Here is a 19,536-nt window from a genome sequence, read left to right as displayed (position 1 = left end):
GAGCATGCGCAGCAGCAGCGCGCTCCCCTCGCGGAGCAGCTGGGACTGCAAATGGCACGTTGCTCGTATGGAGGTCAGTGGAGGGGAGGAGAGAAGTGAGCCTAGAGCGACCGCCCGCTGCTTCGCGCCTGTGGTGGGATGTTGCTCTCTTCGAAAGGTAGCGAATTATTTTTATTAGTATTATTCCGGGGCGGGGGGAGGACGTATGAGGGAGAGGAGTTGCTGCAGCTTCTTATTTCTCTTCTTCCCGCGTTTTGTGGCGTCTTGTGGGCCCAGTTTGGTGCGCGGGCTCCTCGTTCCTCTTTATTTCTTCGAAAGTCCTGCTGGTTTTTCCAGAGGAGGCCACTCCCCTCCTCATGCTCTCTCTCCATGAAGGGAAAGCTGCAGGGATCGGGGCGGCCGGCGTTGTTCGGCGAGCTGAGAGAAAGCTGCGTCTCCCAGGTCGCCACACCCACCAGGTGCAAGGCTAAATCCCGCTCGGTATCGACCGAGGCAATGGCCAATACCTCCGTGGCTTCGCTCCATGGTCGGGCAACGAGCGCAGCCCTTAAGACTGTGGGTGAAAGGTCGCCGCGTTTGGATTGCGGGGGGCGGGGGGGGGGCAGTAAGGAGTGTATAAAACCACGCAGGGCGGAGAGAGAGTAAGGAAGGGACAGGTTTTTCCTTCCCCTCAGGGGTGCCAACTTGAATAAAATACAGTGATACCTCGGGTTAAGTACTTAATTCGTTCCGGAGGTCCGTTCTTAACATGAAAGTGTTCTTAACCTGAAGCACCACTTTAGCTAATGGGGCTTCCTGCTGCCACCGCTTCTTATCCTGAAGCAAAGTTCTTAACCTGAAGCACTATTTCTGGGTTAGTGTAGTGTGTAACCTGAAGCGTATGTAACCCGAGGCACCACTGTACTGCGGGGGGGGGGTAGGTAAGACCCGCCCCACATAATCAATCACAAAACGTGGTGCACGCTCACTATTTGAACGGCAATGCCCCATCAACTTGGCGGGGTGGCCCCCTCAAACATTTTAATGGAGGGGGGGTGCCGTAGGGATTTCGGCCCCTAGGAGTTGGCTCCTATGCTTCCCCTCATAATACAGGGACCCAGGTTCATTGAATGAAGCCAGGGGTTGAGAGGTTCGGGCCGGGCGCAAGAAAGGGCTTCCTCACTGAGCGCATAGTTAAAATGTAGACTTTGGCGCCACAAAGGTGTGATGGGGACCCCCAGCTGAAATTAACTGAAAGAAATGTTTCGTCTCCAATTTGTGGGGTGGGTTTGGTTTTTTGTTGTTGTTGTTGTTGTTGTTGTTGTTGTTTTTAAAGGCCGGTGGTCATGATGGCTGCATGTTTCCTCCAAATGGAGTCAGAAGCTCCAGGCCACTGAACACACCACATTATGCAGCCTATGAAAGTGTTTGTGGTATGCCTCTTCAGTGATAAAACAAAAAAAGTCATCGTGAAGCAAAGGAGCTTTTGAATTTATCAGAACTCTTTTTTCAGGCTGTATGTTAAACAAAACAACAACAAAAAGGCCCGAAGAAGACCAAGGAGATAATGTCAGACACACTAGGAAGCAAATGGCACTAAATGACAGGCTTCCAAACAAATGTTCATAGATTCAGACTAATGGAATCCCATCCACCCCCCTAGCTCTCATAGCTCTGCTGTATATGTCATCTAGCAGTTTGTTTTCTTTTGCATACTGTTGTGATCACCTCAAAAATGAGTGTTGCATTTCTAGTGAATTGTTTAAAATGCTTGTGGTAGCTCTTCAGGGGGTTTTATGTAGACTGGAAAATAATTAGGCCTTATTAACCTAGTATACAGTACTTGTCAGCCTGTGGCTCTGCCATCTGATATCACCCGAAGATTGACCTTGAGTATGTAGAAGTAACAAAAGTAACACAGCTGCAGAGGTAGGCCTGTGACTGTCAATCAAAACAATTATTCTTCAGTAAAACAGCGTAGTACTCAATTCACCAAACACCTCTTCATCTATCTGGTGTGTAGAATAAGTAAGTGAAATCAGAGGGGGAAATTTTCCTAGAGTCCAGCTCTTCCCAACCAGGTTTACAAGTGGTCATTCTCATGTTCCTGTGCATACCTCTTTCTTTAGCAAGCGAGAGACCTGACATGAATTCATGTACTGTATTATGGATTATTATGGACCATCTGAAACCTCAAATGCTAAATATTTCTATATCTGTGCTCAGTGAAGTAGGTGTATGGAATTAATCTATGTTTGCCTTGAAGTTTATGAAATTTCAAGGCAGCCTTGAGCACCAACTTCATTCTGGGTGTCTGGGAAGCTTCAACACTGCTTCTGAGATCTAGTTGGCTAGGGAGCCTTGTATGGGTGAGCTATATCCAGCCTATCCCCAAATCAATTTTATAAATACTGTGTACCCTTCAATAAATACTGTTAGCATTTTTTCTACAGTTTAGTATTGGATGCCTTCAATAGGGTAAGCTGTCTGTGTAGATCACCATCCCATCTCCAACCTGTCCGTTAATGGTTAGCTGGTTGCTATACTATGTCAAATAATCAGCTGGAACAAAGTGGGATAGCTCTGGCCTGGAGGCTTTTCCTAACTACCGTATTTTTCACACCATAGGGCGCACCCAGTTTTTAGGGGGGGAAATCAAGGAAAAAAATATTTTCCCCCCCCAGCCTCAAAGAGCAGCGTACAGGCTGCACACAACCTCTCCCTGCCAGAGGGGTTGCACGCAGCTATGGAAGAAGGCAAGGCAGCGAGCGGGATGGATCCCGCTCGCTGCTTTGGCTTCCCCTTTAGCCCCGTGCAGCCTCTCCTTGCCGGGAGACGCTGCGCAGCAGGGTTAAAGAAGCCATAGCCCCGTACAGCCTCTCCCTGCCGGAGGGGCTGCGCGCGGCTATGGAAGAAGCCTGCATTCGCTCCATAGGACGCACACATATTTCCCCTCAATTTTTGGAGGAGAAAAACTGCGTCCAATAGAGCGAAAAATACGGTAGGTATCTCTAGTCAAAGGTAATGGTACCATCATATGCCAGATGAAAAAATTGTTCTACTGATCCTTGCTTCCTTGGTTTTGAAATATGTCCTCACTTTTATGTAGGTTTTACTCTAGCTGGAAGCTGAAGAATCCTTACACCGAATCAGTGGTCTCGTCCAGTGGCTTTGGCCTTTGAAGCATCAGAAGTACAATGACTTGATCAGGAGCCTAATCAAACAAGTGATAAACTTTTAAGGTTAAAGGCATTGTCCCTGTGATAGACTTTCTGTTTTTAAGAGTATTGGGAAAAGGTAAGCAATTCCTTTTTCTGTGTGTGAATAACCTAGCAATATGGTATTGGGACTGAAATTTTTTTGGCTAAGAAGTGACCAGATATTTTGAGATCTTATTCTAGAAAGTTGTTGTTGTTTAGTCATGTCCGACTCCTCATGACCCCATGGACCAGAGCACGCCAGGCACTCCTGTCTTCCACTGACTCCTGCAGTTTGGTCAGACTCATGTTTATAGCTTCGAGAACACTGTCCAACCATCTCGTCCTCTGTCGTCCCTTTCTCCTTGTGCCCTCCATCTTTCCCAACATCAGGGTCTTCTCTTCTCATGAGGTGGCCAAAGTATTGGAGCCTCAGCTTCATGATCTGTCCTTCCAGTGAGCACTCAGGGCTGATTTCCTTAAGAATGGATAGGTTTGATCTTCTTGCAGTCCACGGGACTTTCAAGAGTCTCCTCCAGCACCATAATTCAAAAGCATCAATTCTTCGGCGATCAGCCTTCTTTATGGTCCAGCTCTCACTTCCATACATCATAGCTTTAACTATACGGACCTTTGTTGGCAAGGTGATGTCTCTGCTTTTTAAGATGCTGTCTAGGTTGTCATTGCTTTTATCCCAAGAAGCAGGCGTCTTTTAATTTCCTGACTGCTGTCACCATCTGCAATGATCATGGAGCCCAAGAAAGTAAAATCTCTCACTGCCTCCATTTCTTCCTCTTCTATTTGCCAGGAGGTGATGGGCCCAGTGGCCATGATCTTCGTTTTTTTGCTGTTGAGCTTCAGAGCATATTTTGCGCTCTCCTCTTTCACCCTCATTAAAGGGTTCTTTAATTCCTCCTCACTTTCTGCCATCAAGGTTGTGTCATCTGCATATCTGAGGTTGTTGATATTTTTTCCGGCAATCTTAATTCCGGCTTGGGATTCATCCAGCCCAGCCTTTTGCATGATGAATTCTGCATATAAGTTAAATAAGCAGGGAGACAATATACAGCCTTGTCATACTCCTTTCCCAATTTTGAACCAATCAGTTGTTCCATATCCAGTTCTAACTGTAGCTTCTTGTCCCACATAGAGATTTCTCAGGAGACAGATGAGGTGATCAGGCACTCCCACTTCTTTAAGAACTTGCCATAGTTTGCAGTGGTCGACACAGTCAAAGGCTTTTGCATAGTCAATGAAGCAGAAGTAGATGTCTTTCTGGAACTCTCTAGCTTTCTCCATAATCCAGCGCATGTTTGCAATTTGGTCTCTGGTTCCTCTGCCCCTTTGAAATCCAGCTTGCACTTCTGGGAGTTCTCGGTCCACATACTGCTTAAGCAGTATACTGCATAACCTTGCTAGCATATGAAATGAGTGCAATTGTGCGGTAGTTGGAGCATTCTTTGGCACTGCCCTTCTTTGGAATTGGGATGTAGACTGATCTTCTCCAATCCTCTGGCCACTGCTGAGTTTTCCAAATTTGCTGGCAATATTGAGTGTAGCACCTTAACAGCATCATCTTTTAAAATTTTAAATAGTTAAGCTGGAATATCATCACTTCTACTGGCCTTGTTATTAGCAGTGCTTTCTAAGGCCCATTTGACTTCACTCTCCAGGATGTCTGGCTCATTTGACTTCACTCTCCAGGATGTCAGCAACCACACTACCTGGGGTGTATGAGACATCCATATCTTTCTGGTATAATTCCTCTGTGTATTCTTGCCACCTCTTCTTAATGTCTTCTGCTTCTGTCAGGTCCTTACCACTTTTGTCCTTTATTATGGTAATCTTTGAACGAAATGTTCCTTTCATATCTCCAATTTTATTGAACAGATCTCTGGTTTTTCCCATTCTATTGTTCTCCTCTATTTCTTTGCATTGCTCGTTTAAGAAGGCCTTCTAGTCTCTCCTTGCTATTTTTTGGAAATCTGCATTCAATTTCCTGTATCTTTCACTATCTCCCTCGCATTTTGCTTGCCTTCTCCCTCCCGCTATTTGTAAGGCCTCGTTGGACAGCCACTTTGCTTTCTTGCATTTCCTTTTCATTGGGATGGTTTTCGTTGCTGCCTCCTGTATAATGTTATGAGCCTCCATCCATAGTTCTTCAGGCACTCTGTCCACCAAATCTAAATCCTTAAACCTGTTCCTCACTTCCACTGTGTATTCATAAAGGATTTGATTTCGATTGTATCTTACTGGTCCAGTGGTTTTTCCTACTTTCTTCAGTTTAAGCTTGAATTTTGCTATAAGAAGCTGATGATCTGAGCCACAGTCAGCTCCAGGTCTTGTTTTTGCTGACTGTATAGAGCTTCTCCATCTTTGGCTGCAGAGAATATAATCAATCTGATTTTGATGCTGCCCATCTGGTGATGTCCATGTGTAGAGTCGTCTCTTGTGTTGTTGGAAAAGAGTGTTTGTGATCACCAGCTTGTTCTCTTGACAGAACTCTATCAGCCTTTGCCCTGCTTCGTTTTGAACTCCAAGGCCAAACTTGCCAGTTGTTCCTTTTATCTCTTGATTCCCTACTTTAGCATTCCAATCCCCTATAATGAGAAGAACATCCTTCTTTGGTGTCATTTCTATAAGGTGTTGTAAGTCTTCATAGAATTGGTCAATTTCAGTTTCTTCAGCACCAGTAGTTGGTGCGTAAACTTGGATTACTGTGATGTTAAAAGGTCTGCCTTGGATTCGTATCAAGATCATTCTATCATTTTTGAGATTGCATCCCAGTACAGCTTTCGCCCCTCTTTTGTTGACTATCAAGGCCACTCCATTTCTTTTACGGGATTCTTGTCCACAGTAGTAGATATGATGGTCATCTGAACTGAATTCGTCCATTCCCGTCCATTTTAGTTCACTGATGTCCAGGATGTGTCAATATTTATTCTTGCCATCTCATTTTTGACCACATCCAACTTACCAAGGTTCATGGTTCTTACATTCCAGGTTCCTATGCAATATTTTTCTTTACAACATTGGACTTTCCTTTCACTTCCAGGCATATCCACAACTGAGTGACCTTTCGGCTTTGGCCCAGCCGCTTCATCAGCTCTGAATCTACTTGTACTTGTCCTCTGCTCTTCCTCAGTAGCATGTTGGACGCCTTCCGACCTGAGGGGCTCATCTTCCGGCGTCATAACTTTTATATGCCTGTTGTCTTTGTCCATGGAGTTTTTCTTGGCAAGGATAATGGAGTGGCTTGCTTGTTCCTGCTCCAGGTGGATCACATTTGGTCAAAACTCTCCACTATGACTTGTCCATCTTGGGTGGCCCTGCACGGCATAGCTCATAGCTTCTCTGAGTTATTCAAGCCCCTTCGCCACGGCAAGGCAGTGATCCATGAAGGGGTTCTAGAAAGTGGTTGCTACTAATTCAGTAGTAAACTAAGGATTTAATCACAATATTTATAGATAACGTGAATTTCCTATGGAACTTTTGTTCATAATACGACTCAAAGGTCTTCAGAACAAATTGAGTTAGTTTTGAGAGAAGTTATTAACCTGTTCCAACTCTTACTTGAGATGAAAGTTTACTCAGTTTTGATTTAGCATAAATTGATACCTGACCACTAATGGCATTATTGTATACACATACAACACTAATAAAATCATAGTTGGAATGAATCATATTCTAGTTCAATTCATGCTCAGTACAGAACCTGCAATGCAGGATGCAACTACTACAGCATCTCTGGCAGATGGCTGAAATACATTCAGCTAAGGAGAGCCGCTCTTAAATTTAGCCAGTACATTAGCTCTTAGGCCTAATTTGTGTTTGTGTCACATTGTGAAACAGAGAGCTCCAGCGAGTGAGTAAGAGAGCACTTTAGCGAGTGAGTAAGAGAGCACTTTATATTTAGCTTGGTTGTATAGGGAATAGGAAGTAAAAGAAAATTAAGGCAACTTAGCTATAGTGAATGGTATGAAAGTAACCAACATTTTAAAAATATGCTTAGAAAATGTGTGGGATGAGGATCTAAAATTTCTTTTTATCGGAATTGCTTTGCTGTTTGATCAATAGATATTCTAAGAGATATTTTTAGGAGCAGGGAATAAAGGGTAACAAAGGCTTACTGGTCAATTACAGTAAGTTTGCCACACTAGTTGTAATCTAAGGAAGGTGCAGTAGAGGGCAGACCGTAACTTCAAATCAGTCTATCTAACTCCTCATCTGAGACAACATTACTAAAGCGCTGATCTTCAACCCCAATAAAATAATAAATAGAAACAAATACTTGGCCTTTTGTGACTCTTGCATGCATGTATACATACATACATACATACATACATACATACATAAGTCACAGCTGAAAACTAAAAGATCTTCCAGAACTGTGTCTCATGTAGTTGGAGAAATTATTGTGAAAGCCATGGTATATGCATAGAAAAGTTTAGGCATATATTCTGGGATTTTTAGCTCTTAAAATGTTCAAGATTTAGTAGGCAGTTGCTGCTTTTATGATTATCAAAAGTGTGTTCCTCTGAACCAAAGCCATGTCACATTACATGTTTGTACATTTATGTTACATGCATGCCCACACATGAAATCATCAAGAAGCATGAACATTGTGAACGCAGAAAAGAATGGCACCACTAGGTTAGCTGCATATTGGTGAAATCAAGTCTGATTAAAGAGGCAGGCAGTTAAAGTTGACCTGGAAAATTGGATTTCTGGAGCAGCCATATTCTTGACGATTAAATGAATGGGTTGTGAAGATAGAGTGGCCTTGGACCACACTTGCAAATTAGCCACTTGCTTGTGGTAAACTAAAAGTGCATTCAGGCAACTGGGTGTCTAGAATGGAAAATTCTGTCAACAACTTAGGACTCAGTTTTCTAAAATCTCAGTTCAGTTTTTAAGTGCTTTACATTACAGAATGAGTGACAACCTAATTTCCAGCTGTGTTTCCTTGCCATAAACCCATGCACCACCTCACCAATAGCAAGCACCCCCTGTCTTTCCACCCACAGCCCTTCCTGTGGTAGTTTTTTCATACCCCATTCTAGTTATTTCATTCTCCGTGCTCTAGGAGAGAAGGAGAATTTACTTTGACTTTTGCAAAAAGCACTTCAGTATCTTAATTCTGCTTCATACAGAAACCCTATATAGCACAATTCAAAACTGCATTCAAAAAACGATGGTGAAGTCTTTGCTTGTTTTATTCCTTTTTTATTTACAGGTGCGGGGTTCATTACGTTACAAATTCTTACTCCGTGACAAGTTCCCCAGGCTTATAGCTTGTTAAATGAAGTTCAAATTCCACTTGTGAAGAAGGTTCGAAACAAGTTATAAGCCTGAGGAACTTGTCGCGGAGCAAGGGGAAGTTGTGAAGTAACGCACCTGCAAATAAACAAGGAATCAAGCAAGCAAAGAGTTCATGTTTTTTTGAATGCAGTTTTGAATTGTGTTCTATAATACTTCATTTATCCCCCCCCCCCCTTTTATATAATTTCATACAAAAACCCAACAGGAAAGGAACTCTTGCCTTTTTCCTCTGTGGGGGAAAGAAGTAGATGTTTCTCTTCCTGTTTAGTTTTAGCATGAGGTGGTCCTGGCACGTTCCCCAAAAATCTTCCTACAGGCAATGTCCTTCCTGTACTCTGTAGAGGGAAAGAGAGGTGGCTTCTATCCTGCAAGTTGAGCTTTTTACAGAAAACTCCTGCAATGTCTATCTACAGCTTCTTGTAAAAACCCAATAGGGAGAGAACCAAGGGGACAAAGGTGTAGTTTCTTTCCTTTCCTGACAGGTTTTTGCAGGAGCCAGCAGCAAAGCATTGCTTTCGATTTCTGCAAAAGCCCTACTCTCAGGAGAGCAACAACCTTCCCTTCACCTACCCACCCAATTGGAAGGGAGGAATAGTTGGACTGTTGTAGATTGTTAGCATTACAAAGTGCTGTTTGTACCTTTTGCAGAAACACATGGTGGCAATGGGCTTCGCTTGTAAACACAGCCAAAATTTGCATGCTGATGAACAATTGTACTAATATTAATTCTCCTCTTTTGAGCAAAGTTTTTACCATTGTGGTATAACAATGTAACAGTTGATTTCAGTGTATTACAGTAGCCTACAATGTATTTGTTCTTAATTTTAACAGTTTTCCTGTCAACGTTTCTTAGGAGCTGTATATAACAGTATCTTCAATATGCTGTTGCCATCAACCAAAATGCAGAAACCATTTCAGTTGGTGTACAGGACATATTGGATGCCTTATCGCAGCTGTATCTTTCCATTCTTAAAAGGACAAGCCTCCTTGCTTAATACTAGACAGAAAATGGTTTCCTTGGCGTTGAGCTCCCAGTACCAGTGTCTACATGCATCTGCTGCTGTTTGTGTTTCCAAAGAAAGGCAATTCTTGGGCATGGCATCATCCCAACTAGAAGACCATCGCAATACAGAACTGGAAAGAGAAATTCATACCAAACCATCTGGTAACTTAGCCCAGAAAGACTCTGTAGAACCAAATTCTGTAGAGCTTGATCCCTTACAAGACAAATCTATTAGTCTCGTGCAGAGATTCAAGAGAACTTTTAAACAGTATGGCAAAGTTATGATTCCAGTGCATCTTTTGACTTCCAGCATATGGTTTGGAATTTTTTACTATGCAGCTTTAAAGTAAGTGATGAACTCATAATCACTATATTTATTAGTCTTAAGCAAATCTTTACAGTAATGCGCCCAATCACTTATGCGGTGTGTGAGATACACACACACACACACACACACACACGCATGCAACCTTCCATTACAGATATTATTAAAACCCCAAGTTCTAAAAGCATATGTAGAATGTAATGGTCTATTTCAGTAATCTTCCATCCAATTTCTTAATTTTTATCATGCATTTTGTATGGTGGTCACCCAACTTGGATTAGGCTGCAACTCAGGTATGTGTCCCATATCACCAGTTGAGGACAAGATATTATGTTGCACATAACATTCCAATATTTTAAAGAGTATGTATGTGTAAATCACTATTGCTTGTACTGCAGGTGCACAATTTTCCTTCCTTCCAAAATGATGGGACTATCTGGGAAAGTACTCTAGAAGTTTTCTCTGTGTCATATTTTTGAAGGCTTTTTCTTCTAATTTTCTATTCATTGTGAAGTCATGTACATTGCCACTCTTGTAATCTGGTACCTGGTTATAGAGCTCTGTACCTTGCACTTTGATTTCAATATCAGAGATGAACTGAGCTTATAGACCATTCATACAGAAGTCCACTCCTGGTTTGCTTTCTTCATTTCAACAGCATAATTTAGGTGACAGAAGTCATTTTGATATTGCTATTGTTAAACAACTAAGTCTAAAACCCTTGAATATTCTATTGAAAATCAACCAGAAATCCAACAGTTGATCTTGATCTTCTGGTTTAAAGTATTACAACTGGGAATATCTTCTGAATGATCTCTCTTGACATTTTCCTCTTCATTGGCCATTAATGCTTGAATCTGCACTTTATACTGGTGCAATAAAAGTGTGATTGATTGCAATACAGTAAGCCCTCAACTTACGCAGGAGTTACTTTCTGAGCATTGCGCCTGAAGCCAAAATTGGTTACAGTCAAAACCCATTGAGTGCAATAGTGGGTGAGATTTTCCCCAACATGTCTGCCCCCTTTTATTTTTTAATGTTCAAGTGCATAAAGCTGAATGAGTGTTCAGTTAAATGCGCGTAGGTTGCAAGTGTACTGTATTTATTGTTAAATATAAAAATATTTTATTCTGCAGTCTTGTCAGAATAAATGTTTATAAGGTTGTTAGCACTTTATTCATTTTAATCTCTTTCTTTCACAGAGGAATAAATGTTGTTCCTTTCCTCGAATTCATAGGGTTGCCTGAAAGCATTGTAAATATTCTAAAGCATTCTCAGAGTGGTAACGCGTTAACTGCCTATGCAATGTATAAGGTAAGTACTTGCAAATATTTATTAATTTCATCTGCAACGTTGACCATAAAAATGTTGATCATGTAATCGTATAATGAAGGGGCTACAGATTAACCCTGCAGTCTGTTATGACCAACGCTGTGAACTTCTGAAATAAAAGTCACAGCTGTGAATAAATTTATTCAAAGTAGATCTTGCCACAAGAGCTCAGGGTAGGTAACAATGCTGTGGTTATGAAGAAGACAGATTCCAAGTCAGCATTTAGGCAAAGGAAGGGAACAATTGGAAATACTATTTACAGGGCATCATGAGAGATTTAAATGTGGATATAAAGCATTTTAAGAGTTGTACATATGAAATAAGTGGGTATTTTTAACAGTTTTCTGTAAACTGTACGTAATGTAGCTGAAGAACACCTTACTTTACCTGCCTGCCATTCTTTATTTTCTCTCTAAGTCCATCCTCTCTAGCAAAACGTGGTCTAAAATTTGACTCTTCACCATTGTCAAACACTTGTGTCACAGTAAGGAACGAAAGACCTCTCAGTTGTTGACGCATGTGGGTTTAGGCAATTCTCTGCTTTGCTGTGTTGCTCCAGGAACTTTATTTACACTAATTTGTAATTCCAGACTTGCAAAAAAGCCAGTCATTTTGTTGTCTCGTGTGAGAAACAACCTTTAAGCTGCTAGCTATTTCCCCTCTCTTGGCTGTGCTTTTTCATTTTCTATCACCTTGTTATAATGAAGAAAGCCTGTTGAACAGCAAAATTACTTGGCTGATTTTACATGTGCTTATTTATCTCTGTATGTCGCTGCATGAAAGTGCTTTCGTTTATCATCAGTGCAGCCAGGGATGAGGAACTTCCAGATGCTCAACTCTCTAAGTTGCATCTTTCCTGACCACTGGCCATGCTGGTTTGGGCTGATGGGAGTTGTAGTAGTTCTGGAGGGCCACATATTTTCCTTTCTGAGAAAGGCCATGCATGTTCTTCCTTCCTCTCCTCAGAATTAAAACCTGTAAGTTCTGGAGGCAATAGAAGATCAGTCCTTCCATTAGTGTGTCACCATGAAAATATAATGCAGCACTAATGGTGTTGTTTTGTCCTCTTTGCATCTATTTGTAAGACCAGTTGAATGCATTAAGAGGAGTACTTGTGAACCAATGAGACACTAGCTTAAACCATGATATTGGTGAACTTTGAGTGGCAAGGCACTTCCTCCATTTCCCATATGTGAAATGGGAATAATAATGTCGTACCTTGGCCGATTTGTTCTGAGAATGAGCAAGATCAAAGTGCTAGATACATGGTATCAATATTAAGTAGGGAGTTGTTCTCCCACTGATTCACATGTCTTAGATATTTCTCTTGTCTGTTCAGTGAGAGTCTGACTTGTGTTCTCAGTTGCTAAGGAGACTATAATTGATTAGATTTTTTTCTTTTCTTTCTATTGGAGGCCCTACTGCTATTAAAATGAATATGACCAAGTCCAGTAAGAATGAGATCTAAAAATCCCACTATTTCTTTCACACCCAAGAGTTTAGGTTTTAATCTCTTTTGTTGCTGTTTTTCATGAAGTGATTTAAGATGCATCTAAGGATACAATACAAAGGGTGAAGATCTAACCCTAGAACTGTTGAGATGAGAGGTGTGGCAGATCGCTGGTTTAGCCAGCAGGCTCTGTGCTCAGCCTGGTTATGCCAGCATAAGTCCCCAATCATTAATCTTGGCTTAGTGCCGAGCCCAGACTGACATAAACCTTGGAAAATAGGCAGGGAGGTGAGACCAGGGAGAGTGAACTTAATGCGGGATCCTAACTCTATTCTTTTTGCTCATGTAACCTGGCAACGTGGTGGAATTTATGCTTGTTTCCCCTCTGCTGGTCTTAGGCTGGTTTAACCAGCAGTAGCCTTGCTCCTGAATGGAGTTTGGATCTTGCTTCCCATATGTAGGACTAAGGCAGGAATTGCCACTTTTTTCAGAATTGAAGAGCAATATTGGAAATTATTTTACCTTCTCAAAAAGAATAAATGTGGGATTTTTTGTCTTTTAGTTTTTGTTCTCTCGATTTGAATTTTAACAACAGCTTTGTTTTGCTGCATGGATACTGAATTGCTTTAATTGCTTTCCTCTCTCAATAGAATTTGTTGTGCTCTGTCTTAATGCCTTTTATTTTTCTTTCACCTGCATTTCTCACGTCGTGCCACTGGCTAGCCTTTTATTAAGATCTCTGAGCTTTAATTCTACTGCCAGGTGCTAAATATTTTCCAATAAGACACTATCAAGTAATGTGCGAGCTTTTTCTGATGCAAGAGGCAGAAAGCATTTATAAGTAGATACAAAACTGCCAAACCATCAGCTTTCATTGAAGTAGGAATTAGTATATGTCCTCCCACTTATTTCCTGATGATATGTCATTATGTGGAACTCAAAACTGGGAACAAAGATTTGGGTGGGAGTAAAGAGCAAGCACACAGGGTACAAGATTAGAAAGGACAATCAAAAGCATATAAAGGTCTTGTTTAGCCCTTACATAGATAACATCATCTTCATGCTTTGAAAATGTATTCTTTGAAAAAGCTTCACTCTCTACTGAAGTCACTCTTCAAGATTAAATCTGTACAGTCGTACCTCAACTCCTGAATGAATGCCTTGGGAGTCGAACGTTTCAGCTCCCAAACAATCAAAAACCAGAAGTGATTGTTCCGGTTTTGAACATTCTTTCGGAAGCCAAACATCTGACGGTGCTTCTATGGCTTCATATTGGCTGCAGGAGATTCCTGCAGCCAATCAGAAACCGCACTTTGGAAGTCGAACGGACTTCTGGAACGGATTCTATTCAACTTCCAAGGTACGACTGTATTGCATTGCCACACTATAGCATAGCTAACTTTCAAAGCAAGATTCCATTTTTTCTTACTTAAGCAGGGCTTTGCAACTGTCAACCTTCAGAAACTTTAATGAAAGCACAGTAATGCAGACAGATCTTAATGAGCTTAGTAACTTTTGTGACATATCTTCTGGATATTATCAGTCATTTATTGTCCATCATCTCAAGTATATAATACTGGAGAATTCATCCTTTTGCTGTAGAAGGCTGCAGTCATAAGTCCTTCAAGCAGACATACGATTGGACGCTAAATAACTTTGCACAGAACTAGGAAAGTTTATTTCTGCAAATTCTGATGCAAGCTGACCTGTTCAACAATATCTGGCCTGATGTGCAGATGGGAAATTAACCTTTGGATTTTACATGTCTCTAAATATTGTAATATGGTTCTCAGATAAGAAAATATATTTAAATGCATATTTTAGGATGAAATAGGTTTAGGAAATAAGCACACTGAAATAAAAGCATGTTTACATATATATTTTTGATCAGAATAAGTATTTAAATATGAATTTTCATGCAGGTTTTTAAAGTGGCAGATGTATGCTGAAACAGGACAGGATAGACTTCTCAATGAGCACATGCAAAATTGAAGTGAGACAGAAATAGACTGATCAATCCCTAAACAACTTCAGTTAGTAACGTCTAGAGGATGTGGCAGAAGGTTAATAAGCCCACAATATATGTCTGATTTATTGCCCTCTCCTTAAAATACCTACCATAACAGAGTAATGCAGCATTGTTTCAATAAGGAATGAAAAGGTACCCTGACCACTGTCTAGCCTTCATATGCTCATGTTATCCTAAAGATACTTCAACCTAATTGTCAGTTTGTTTGATATTGAATAGCTGCTGCCTTACCATGTAAAGCTTGTTGTGACTTGCACACTAATCCTATTTCCTAGTGCTTCAATTCTAAAGGATCAGGTTTAAGAGTCTGGAGGGGGCATGATCTAACTATATTGTTGCTAGCAACCATTGCTAGTTCAGCAGCATCCTCACTGCTGCTGCTGCTGCTGCTGCTGCTGCTGCAGTATTTGTCAGCTCCTGTCAGGCAGCGATACTTACTTATACAAGGGAAGATATAAAAAGACTGTCCCATACCTCGTGTTCATTTAGCAACTGGAAGGTATACTGAAGCTTGGGAAAAGTCGCACATATCTTTTCAGAAAGTAGGAAACTGGGATGGCAGGGAGAGTTTTCCTGCCAGGGTAAGGATGATGCTTAACTTAAGAGGTACAAGTAGTTTTTGTGCTGCTGCAGCTAACAATGATAGACCTGTCAGGAATTTTGTCTGGTAAGAGGAATTTGCCGTTGAAGTTATACATGTATGTGTATTTCCCTCCCTCTTACTGACAAGATTGCAACTCCGGCCAGATACACAGTGACTCTAGGAGGGACATCTATCACTGTAAAGTACCTTCGTAAGCAAGGCTACATGTCCACACCACCTCTAGTCAAGGACTACATTCAGGATCGAATGGAAGAAACGAAAGAGCGACTGTCGGGGAAAATGGAGGAAACCAGAGACATGATTAGTGGCAAAATGGAAGAAACAAAAGAGAGGCTGACTGGGAAGATGGAAGAAACAAAAGAGAGGATAACAGAAAAGATACAAGAAACAAAAGATAAGGTTTCATTTATAAAAAAGAAAGAATAGGAAAATTGGCAGCAAAACCAAAGCATTCGTAACTCTTTAGCAAATGTGGAATGTATACACTTGCTGCTTTTTGTTTTTGCTTGTTTTAGATGTTTTGGGCTGATTAGAAAGTGCCAGTGATTTGAAAACTAAAACAATAACATCTAAGGCTCACACCCAACTTTAGAAAATTATTGCAATATTTTCAAGTGTTAAGATTTGGGACCATAGCTAGGTCCCAAAGTGGGGTTCTGTGGTCTGCCTAATTATGACCAACAGTCTTGTCTGGATCTTTGTGGAGAAAGAACAAAGTTATCTACACATCTGATTTGAGCTGACCTATTTGTCACTGTTAAGTGTCTTGGAAGCAATGTATGAGAATGTTTGGGTCATGTACACAAACGTATTTTGGAGATGGTGTCAATATTTGTAAATCATTTAATCATAATATTCTTAAATGATCAGGTAATTATAAAATATATATTACTGCTATATTCTTATAAACAGTTTACTGAATGGTGTATGAGAGAGACTGTAAAATGATACTAAACTTAATTGTATATTTCAAATGTGCAATTGGATTGATTATTCCACGGTTAGACTAAAAATGTCATGCCATCATTAAAAGTTTTGAAAATGGAGAAGATAAACCTACCTCTGCATATGAATAGTCATTTACATTTTCATCATTGTGTTTAAAGTAAAGACTGATAGATGCTGCTGCCTTTTACATTGAAGAATCCTAGAAAATTTTCACAAAACTTCAGCATTACTATACTGTTGAGTACTGTGGAGTAATCTAAAATTTACAGGTGTGATTCTTATGATTCCCATGTTGTTGTCATTTTCTATGGGTGGTAGACAGTTAAGTTTTACTCAGAGTAGACCCATTGAAATTAATGGCCCTGGCTTAGCCTTGTTCATTGGTTTAAGTGGGTCATCTCTGAGTATATCTTCATTGAATGCCATCCAAAGTTACCTGTTCTGTCTGAAGCATAACATGGCATTTCAGTTCTCCTATGGTTTTGTTTTTTAAAGCGCTTATAAGCTGGAATATAAAGGAGTACTGCATTGGAGTGGGAGATCCAGAAGCTCATGGTGCACCCTTTCAATCTCTTGTGTATGTATACCACTGCTTGTGCTGTGACTGGTGGAAAAAGGAGCCAGTGATAGGATTGCACCCAAAGCAGGAAACGTTTTTTGCAATCTGGTTACCTTTAAGCTATATGAAGGAAGATATGTATTTATCCGTCTATTTCTAGACTTGCTTCTTTTATTTCTGTCAAGTTACCAGAAAGCATCTGTAGAATTAACTTCATAAAGGCCCTCTTTCAGGGACATTGTGAGAGATGCTGCAAGATTGATGGCAGTCCAGGAGGCACCTGCAAAGTCCATTGCCAAAATGTGCTCTGACTACTTTTTCATGCTACTGATTTAAGGAATTGTTTTCTTTAATGCTTTCAGGTATAAGAGGGAAGCACTTACCAACAAACCATCTTGTGCAGAGCAATTAAGACTTTTGAGAGTTACACTATTACAGGGTGAGTCCTTTAAAAGATGCCCCGTGGATACAGAGTACCCATGTTCCACGGGACCTCTTTTAAAAGACTCACCCTGTATAAGAGTTCAAAGACAGTATTCTACAATGGTATAAATTTCTCCCCTCTTTACATGGTCAGTTTTCAATGGTGAGGCTGAACTTACTGCCACTTGTGTGTCCTAGACTGAGTTTGTTGAATCCATCTTCCAAGTGCTCACCATGCCTTTTTTCTTCCAAGGTATGTTTCCTTTGGTCCCAATTGTGCAGGATGAGCACCACTCAACACTACATGTTCATCCTGGCATTACTGTATTAGTTCAACTGAACTATCCAAAATACCCCTGATATGAATTTTTCTCCTTTCTCTCATCACATGGAAGATTCCCAGTGTCATTCTGGCAGCTGGCAATGAGGATTTTCTGTGTACATCAGGAAGAAAAATATGTGATAAAATAGGTAGTTGTATCCACCACCAGGTGGAATGCTCTTATAAGCATGCTTTGTGAATGGGACTGGATGCACGAGAAAGAAGACATTGCAGTTGGCTTTTTGTCTTCCCTTTGTCTTTCTTGTATATTTTAATTGAGTGAAAAGATTTTGGGAGAAAATGGCTATGGATAAAATATTCAAAAAGGTGGAGGTCAATATGGCATTAACATTTAGCACGCCAATTTTAAATTGCTTTAACTGCAGGTGTCAAACTGGGACCTCCCCTGTTGCAGAGATTTGAATCAGCAGCCATTTTCACAAAGTTTCTTAGCATATGTAATAAAGCTGAAAATAACAAAAGCAACATGAAAGCAAGGCACGTGGCCAGCATCGGGAGACGCAGGGAACTGTGACCATGGTTGTGTCCCTATATATTTGGGTCAAAAATAAGCAGCCCTAAAATAAGCAGCCCTAATGTTAGTCTGAATTCAAAGTGGGCACCTGCTTATTAATGAGATGTGGTTTACCTGGCCTTGTACCCTGATATGTATTGGCTTGCTTTTTCCAAGGTAGATGTGTGGATCTTGCTAGAGGAAAGCCCCAAAGGTTGATACTTAGAACAGCATACTTCAGAAAGTAGCACTGGGGTCATGAGGTCATCACAGCGTGCAAGGACAGCGTAGTCAAAAATAAGAGCCATGGCTGGAAGTGAAGTACCACCTTGGCCTTAAGCGCAATATTTATTTTATTTTTCCACAAAGAGCATGTTGGAGAGTTATGCTGTCGGATGTCAATTGCATGGATGTTAGCTTTCACCCTAGTACAGAGCTCGCCACTTTTACCTTTGCGTATATAATACACATAAAATAGTACAGGGGGAAATAGATTTCTAGGCTGCAGTCCTCTATTTCTGAACGACTTTCCCTTGCTTGTCTCTGTACTTTTAAGCCAAGTTTAAAAGAATATATTCTGGTTTAATGTCAGTCTATTTAAAATGAAACAATTCCATCCTCTTTCTTGAAATAAAATTTGTGTTTTGTTGTAGTGATAACACCTAGGGCTTAAAAATAATATTGGGGTGGGATGTCACGCTGGTGTAAATGGAAGCAGTATCTGCATGCTGCTGCTGTGCTTGATCATTCATTTCAGTGTGACTTTCCCTGGCTCTCTGTGCCAGTCACACTGAAGGAAGATGGCAAAACCACAATATTTGGTGAAATGTTCTGTTTCATCCGCTATCCAATTTATTCCTTGACAAGTTTGCCTTTTTCTTATATCCACTGTAGATGGATCTTGCTGGAATAAATTTTGCAAAGTACCATTATTAAAGTACTCATGGCACATCATTACTGTCTGTGGGTTCTTCTTGTGTCACTGGCTGAGAGGATCTGTAAGTTATAACTCCCTTTCACCGTCCTCCAATATGCTTTAAACATTCTGCTGATATAGATATAAATTGTGTGTAGTGTATGTTTTTGAAAAGCAATTATCTTTTAAATGATTTTTTTTTCATAACTTTTGTATCCTTACTGTGGAAATAATTGTGCTGAGACTTTTGCTTGGAGTTTGCAGAGATGTTATTCTAATTTTCCCTAAGCGCTAACGATACTCTTCTGAAAAATAAACTTTTGCTTGTGAAATGGTTGTAATATTAAATTGCATCACAACCATTCTCCACTTGGTCCCTAATAACTAGTTTGCTGTTACAAATTTTCTTTTGAATTGTTTTCTTTACCACTGTAATTATCTTTGTGACTCCCATCCAAAAGAGAAAACAGACAAATGGAGAAAGCTCCACTGGACGCAAGCCATTTGCTTCAAACACCTTGTGACCTCATGTATTCTATATGAATTACATAATTCAGTATGGGGGGAGGGAACTTGCTTCATAGCAAGAGCGCCAAACATCATGGCTTTTCAT

At 40.6% G+C, this 19,536-nt stretch overlaps 1 protein-coding gene across 5 annotated transcripts; it reads left to right on the top strand.

Moving 5' to 3' along the window:
* Positions 1 to 6: 6 nt before the first annotated feature.
* FAM210A (family with sequence similarity 210 member A) lies at positions 7 to 18,961 on the top strand. 5 transcript variants are annotated; one of them, XR_014159830.1, is made up of 7 exons: positions 7 to 157; positions 3,089 to 3,276; positions 9,352 to 9,847; positions 11,029 to 11,140; positions 15,368 to 16,458; positions 16,685 to 16,766; positions 18,902 to 18,961. XR_014159830.1 is itself a non-coding variant. In XM_081875136.1 (5 exons), the coding sequence occupies exons 3-5, from the start codon at positions 9,378 to 9,380 to the stop codon at positions 15,665 to 15,667; spliced, it is 882 nt and encodes a 293-aa protein (XP_081731262.1). In that variant the 5' UTR covers positions 7 to 157; positions 3,089 to 3,276; positions 9,352 to 9,377; the 3' UTR covers positions 15,668 to 18,961. The 5 variants fall into 5 exon arrangements, 1 of the variants encoding a protein (XP_081731262.1); XR_014159829.1 differs by lacking the exon at positions 16,685 to 16,766; XR_014159831.1 differs by having other exon boundaries at positions 16,685 to 18,961.
* The last annotated feature ends 575 nt before the right edge of the window (positions 18,962 to 19,536 follow it).

Source organism: Podarcis erhardii (assembly GCF_964252035.2).
Source record: "Podarcis erhardii genome assembly, chromosome: 8".
NCBI classification, from domain to species: Eukaryota; Metazoa; Chordata; class Lepidosauria; order Squamata; family Lacertidae; genus Podarcis; species Podarcis erhardii.
Note: the sequence above shows the minus strand (reverse complement) of the source record. Positions and strands in the feature narration are given on the sequence as shown.